Source organism: Salvelinus namaycush, chromosome 20 (assembly GCF_016432855.1).
Source record: "Salvelinus namaycush isolate Seneca chromosome 20, SaNama_1.0, whole genome shotgun sequence".
Taxonomy (NCBI): Eukaryota; Metazoa; Chordata; class Actinopteri; order Salmoniformes; family Salmonidae; genus Salvelinus; species Salvelinus namaycush.
The window spans coordinates 41,740,051-41,746,251 of record NC_052326.1 but is presented as its reverse complement, the minus strand read 5'-3'; the positions used below and the strand labels follow the sequence as shown (position 1 = coordinate 41,746,251).

General features: G+C 47.1%; 1 protein-coding gene across 1 annotated transcript in view; it reads right to left on the bottom strand.

Moving 5' to 3' along the window:
• Nucleotides 1-214: 214 nt before the first annotated feature.
• The window catches only part of LOC120065370 (helicase ARIP4-like), a 28,188-nt gene continuing 22,201 nt past the window's right edge, over nt 215-6,201 (bottom strand). The window contains exons 17-22 of the mRNA XM_039016312.1: nt 5,924-6,099; nt 5,524-5,720; nt 5,106-5,290; nt 4,586-4,675; nt 4,105-4,197; nt 215-3,896 (exon numbers count right to left, since the gene is read on the bottom strand). Coding sequence (XP_038872240.1) covers nt 2,902-3,896; nt 4,105-4,197; nt 4,586-4,675; nt 5,106-5,290; nt 5,524-5,720; nt 5,924-6,099 — 1,736 coding nt within the window. The 3' untranslated portion in view covers nt 215-2,901. The remainder of the gene's footprint in view (nt 3,897-4,104; nt 4,198-4,585; nt 4,676-5,105; nt 5,291-5,523; nt 5,721-5,923; nt 6,100-6,201) is intronic.

The window sequence follows — 6,201 nt, the reverse complement described above, 5'->3', positions numbered from 1 at the left end:
AGGACATACGCATAATTTTTCATCATATCCAAATCCATTATCCTTCACAGATTCGCAGCTGCAAGAGTGCAATTGAAGGTTGAGCTGAACATAATTCTTGCAATTTCAATACAAATACATTTAGCATATTGGTTTGTGTTTCCATGTGAATATATGTTCAAAAAACATCTGAGCAAAGTGCACCACGTCAGTGTAATACACAATCAAAATGATGTAATAACGCAAGATAAGTGTTTTATTCACTGTTAAAATAATATTAACAAAGTAACACAGTCGTCATTTTATGCTCGCCTCTATGCTGGATACATGTGGTGACTGACTTCTGATCTCACACAGTCAGTTTGCGACACTGGTCTGCTCTTTCACAGACACTGGTCTGCTCTTTCACAGACACTGGTCTGCTCTTTCACAGACACTGGTCTGCTCTTTCACAGACACTGGTGAAAAGATCAATGTGGATAAAAAGAGAATAAAAAACGAGAGCATAATGTACAAAAAAAAGACAGATGAATTCATTTAGATCATTATAAATAAATAATTTTGGTAAATTCATACATTGAAATAAAAGGACAAACTAGTAGAGGCGAGCCAACATCAAGATGTTAAAAAAAAAAACATTGCTACTAAATAAAACTAAAAATTACATATGGATACGGAGTTCTCCTCATGATGACACTTAAAACAAACAAAAAGAAGCACAGTAAAACAATTTTGATTGGGAGGGAGGATGGGGCTTCTTCCTCCAAGGAAATAATCATCTCTCTTAAAAGGACTGGGATGATTGGCTGAATCATTTGATGGACACAAGACCGGGTCAACTAGAAAAAGGTTAAGGAGGTTGCGAGGTGAGGTGGAGGAAAACATCCAACATACATGATCGACTAGAAACAGGCTGTAAGGATAAGGACAGGTAAGTAAGCAGTAGTGGGTGGGTAGAGTTGAGGTTGTGAGGGGCGTGTGGTGGAATCCCCCATTCTTTTATAGTCCAATAGGTGGAATAGGGAGTTGAGACTAAACTGAAACTCCACACAAACGTGGGTAATATATATATATATATATATCAGACATTTATCCTGGCTCCTGTAGTCCAACTTGAGTTCCATGTACAATTCCAGTGGAGAAAAATAACCTGGAGGCCCGATCCATTCCCCTCATGTTATGATTTTGAGATGACATCACAGAAAGAAAAACGTATCAACCAACCACAGAACAGCACAGACCAGTACAGACCAGTACAGACAGACCCAAAGCACTGTAGAGCTACAGAGATACACTACTGAGAGAAGCTACTTACACGGACTGTCTGTCTGCCGTGCGGTCAGGGATACACCTAGCTACCTCAGACAGGCTACTCCTGTGTGCTGCTTGCTTCTCATTGGGTAAGGCCATCAATCCATCCATACCAACACAACGGGCTGGCTTAACTATGCCACACAAATGGCCACAGTCCATGGTGGGTTACTGTAGTCATTGTTAACTACTGTAGCTAAATGGTTGTGGGTTTGTCGCCTTCTGCAGGTATACACCCAGTCATGCTACAGAGTAAACCTATGGCTCCAATGGATGCTTTAAGGGCCTGTATTCATAAAAGCGTCTCAGAGAAGGAGTGCCGATCTAGGGTTAGTTTAGCCTTTTTGATCATAATGAAAACATTACATGGACAAGGGGACCTGATTCTAGATCAGCACTCATACTATGAGACACTTGATAAATATGGGCCCAGAACTATAAACCGTTTGTGACTGTATATGATCCATATCCCTATTTGTATAGTGCAAGTGTCTTAGTGTTTTTATAGCTCTGGTCCAGGGTGTTACGTGCAGCTTGCAGAGTGTTGGCAAGCTGCACGTAATGCTCAAACTAGAGCTAGTGGAGCCTGTCCCTTGAGTTGGACACCAACCTGTCTGGATGCTCAGTAGTTCTGTCTGAAGTTGTTACGAAGGGGAAAGGGTGCACTAAAGGTGTAAATGCTAAGATTCAAGAAAAAGACCCCTTAGTGTCGTTTAAGGCTAAACGAACGAATGAGAACACATTGTCCGAACCCACCCAGGTCAGCCCCCCATGTTATCAAAAGGCTGACATGGATGTACATTCATTTGACCTTTTAAGGTCTCTCTTTGAAATAAAAGTAACTCAAATGGCCGCCTCGGCAACCAAGCTAAGGGCGTTGCCGTCATTATGACAACTTGATCATAAGAACATACTGTCTCTCTATCCAACCCTTCCCCTTGAACTTTTAACTCAACCCTGGCCCAGTCTGAACTCTCTGTATAAACAACTAATGATTATAACCACCATTTACAAAATATCAACAAGATCAGTTTAGAATATTAGTAGAATCAAAACATCCAGGTCACATATACTGTATTGTCTTGTCATCCTTTCCAACAGAGGGACGCTACAATATCTAGCAAACAGCTAACGACTCTAAAGCACTTTTTTTTTTTTTTTTTTATGCAAACGGTCCAACAGATGATTACATAGTTCCATCTGATGTGAGCTCAGATCAGACAGTGTCCTGACTGGCCTCAGAGATCGTCATGGGGGTCTAATAAGGGGATGGCGGGCAATGCTAGAAGATATAGCCGGAGAGGGAGTGCTTGGAAGCCCCATGTTCATCTCAACTGGTTCCTCTCAACAAAATGTCAATCCATTCCCATCCATGGTCTCCAGTGCTCAGCCTCACCAACCTCAGGGGCTCGGGCAAATCTTCAGTCTCTTCTTCAGTAAGATATTCAGCATAAGGATTTGTTACTCTGTCTTGGTAAGCACATGAGGTACAACTCATTCTCTCTCACTCATTCGCTCATGGGAGAGTCTGTGTGTGTGTGTGTGTAGGGGGGGCTATGAAGGTTAGCCATGTTAGAGCTGGGGTGGGGGGTTGTCAGAGTTTAAGAATGCTCATTGTCCTGTCACCTCAATGACATCATCGTCCGAGCTGCTGCCACCGTTCTCCATGGCTAGGTGGTGGGAGTCGGGCTGGCTGAGCGCTGCACCCAGGAGGCTGGAGGGGGATGAGGGGAAGTGGGAGAGGAAGCTGGAGCTTCCTCCAGTGCTGGCCGGGCCTCCTCCCAGGGTGTTGGGGTACATCGTGGGCTCAGGCAGCAGGGACTGACTGTAGTTCAGAGGGAAGCCTGGGGACAGCAGACCAGTCACGCTGGGGTTCATCAGGAAGGGGGGAAGGGTGGAGGAGGAGGAGGATGTTGAGGCCGAGGACATGGGCATGGTGTTAATGGTGGAGGAGAAAGAGGTGGAGGACAAGGAGGAGGTGGAGGATGAGGGGAGGTGACCATTGTTTCCTGTGGCTGAGGAGGCATGGCTGAGGAGATCCGCCCCTGCCGAGGGGAACATGGTCTGCAGGTCTCCCAGAGTCTGTCCTGCTGACTGGAGGAACGGGGATGAGGAGCTGCCTCCCATCAGCATCGGGTGGCTCATGTGTCCCCCCAGCAGGGCCTGGTTCAGGGGGGGGAAGCTGAGCCCTCCACTACCCAGGGAGAGACCCGGGAACCCGGTTGCAGATGAGCTGCGTTTGCCCCCCGCCTGCTTGTTTCCACCCGCTGCTGCGGCCATCTTGCGTTTGGAGCATCGCAGAGCCTCGCTGATGCTCATTCCGATGTCCTCTCTGAGCTGCCGACTGAGGTCCGACTCCGTGTTCTGACTGTACTGCTGCGTTCTGCTCCCTCCCTCTCCATCCCCTGTAACCATGTCCGACGGCGACGGCAGCTCATTGCCCATGGCGACGGTATCCACGTTGACGGCGTAGCGGCTGAGCTCTCTGAGAATCTCGGGGCTCTCGGGGGTGGAGGGACGCGATGCGCTGTCGGGGCTCAGCCGCTGGCGCTCCATGGGAGACAAACAGCCGTTACCGATGGCGTGGAGCAGGGAAGCCTGGGAACCTGCGGCAAAGAAGAGGGTAAAAAGAGTCATTATTCCCATAACTGAGCATGTTGATCTTGTCTCACCACAGGTGTCCCGCAGGGCTCTGTACTAGGTCCTCTCTGGTTATCTATGTAGTCTGAACACCAAGTCACTTTGTTTTGTCATATCCTGTCACATGGATTCCTCATCATGTAATGTAAAGTACTTTGTGTATGTGCAGTGCACCTCTGTTAGTAGCAGATCCTCCCTGCACTGCTCTGCTGAGCTTCCCTGAGCGGATGGCAAAAATCCTCCCGTCATTGGTCCTAATGTAGGTACCTGTGAGGAAGACAGCAGTTAATGGCGGATATCAACTCAAACTTGATTTGTCATATGCACAGGATACAGAGAAGTGTGCACAACAACTTGAATGCTCTCCTCTCGACATTAGCTAATAAAACTATACAAATATTTAGGAAAAAATAAGGTAAAGTAAGAAACATAAAAATAAGCATGCAGGGAAGCACCAGTCAGTTTTGATTCTTAGGTTAAAGTACCGAGCCCTTTATATAAATGAGATAACCTGGGAATTCAGGTGTCCATGTGGATATTGTAAACCGCTCTCCAAGGTGTGCACAGTATTTCAATTAGAGTATGTAGAGAATTAATTGAACTACACATGCAGGTAGATATGAGGTACATCTTCTACAGTATATGTTATTATCACCTTTTGACCCTTTGATCACATGGATGCTCTCTCCTGCACCGATACGTGCCTGGACATCCGTGGTGCTGTTGGCTCCAGGGATCACTATATCTGAAGGCGCAAACAGAAAGAGTTAAATTATTTCCAAACAATACCACGGGAGTATCCCAAATAGCACCCTATTCTCTGTAGGCCCTGGTCAAAAGTAGTATACACTCTATAGGGAATAGGGTGTCATTTGGGACATAGATCCTATATCACTGGTCTATCATAATGCAGCCCCAAAGCATTTCACCTGACCCAAGACCAGGAGTTATTCCTAAAACTCCTAACCCGTCGTGTTCATTAGGCCCAAAACAGAAGAAACCGCTCCGAAACAGGGAAGTACCTTGTCCAATAAGAAATGCTAATTGTCATTGTACTTGGCAAAACGTTTTGACACGATGTGCCCTAATGAACAGGACCCGTACCAAGCGTATCAGTGTCTATCAGTACCAATTCAATTAAAACGTTATTGTCCCTGCAGGGATATGTATTGTACCAGTGGTAGTGACGATCCTCTGGACATAAACACCGGCCTTCTGCAGGTAGTTGACCGGGAAGCTGACCCCGGAGCTGGAGCCGGCCATGCCCATGCCCGCCATGCGAGGCATCATAGGGATGGGGGTGGACTGGACGGGCCGGACGCTGGCCATGGGCTTCTCATCACCCCGAGCTATGGGACGCCTAGGGGATTCAAAAACACATGAGGATCATATCATTACACATTCTGATGTGGGACAGTCTTCTAGACTGATGATATCTGCAGATGGCATGGTTGAGTTTGGAGGCTAGAAGGATCATTTGTATGGATAGGCTGTTGTTTAGGCCTGCTTAACAGGCTTACACAGCGCTGTTGAAGGATTGGTTAGGGATGCTGTATGATAGGGGTAGGATAACGAATTCATTGGACGACTCGCCAGTTGCGCTGGTTGAAGGCTGGGATGTTGGTGAGGGTCTGGTCGCTGGTTGGGTAGTAGTGGGCGTAGGAGGGGCGAGAGTAGGGCACAGAGGCACGCTTCTCGTCCTCATAGCTCTTCTTAGCAGCTCTCTTCTCTGCTTTAGTAAGCTTGGACTCCTTCCGGTCCACCAGCAGAGACTCATGATGGAAGGGTTCCTGGTGGGGTACAGATCAACAGGGATGTTAGTGTGGGTGGTGTGTGTGTGTGTACCATATTAATACAGTATCCATGACATGACGGTGTGTATATATATTTAGTGTCCAGTTTATTAGGTACACCAATCAAGTACCGAGTGTACCTATAAAACTGTGTATATGTGTGAGTGTGTATCTGTGTGTGTGTGAGTGAGTGAGTGTACCTTAGTGATGAGGTGGGGGTAGATCTGACAGGCTTGGCTGATGACCGTCTCCATCTCTTCGTGAGATTGCAGAGGGGCTTTGGCCAGGTCAGGCTCCTCCTCTGCAAAGTGCAGCAGCGACTCCACCTCCTTGCGGGTGAAAGTCAGTACCGGGTTCAGGTCGTCCACCACGCGGTCTGGACACAACCAATCACAGTGTGTTACTGACCTTGGACATAGCCAATCACGGTGTGTTACTGACCACTGGACATAGCCAATCACAGTGTGTTACTGACCAC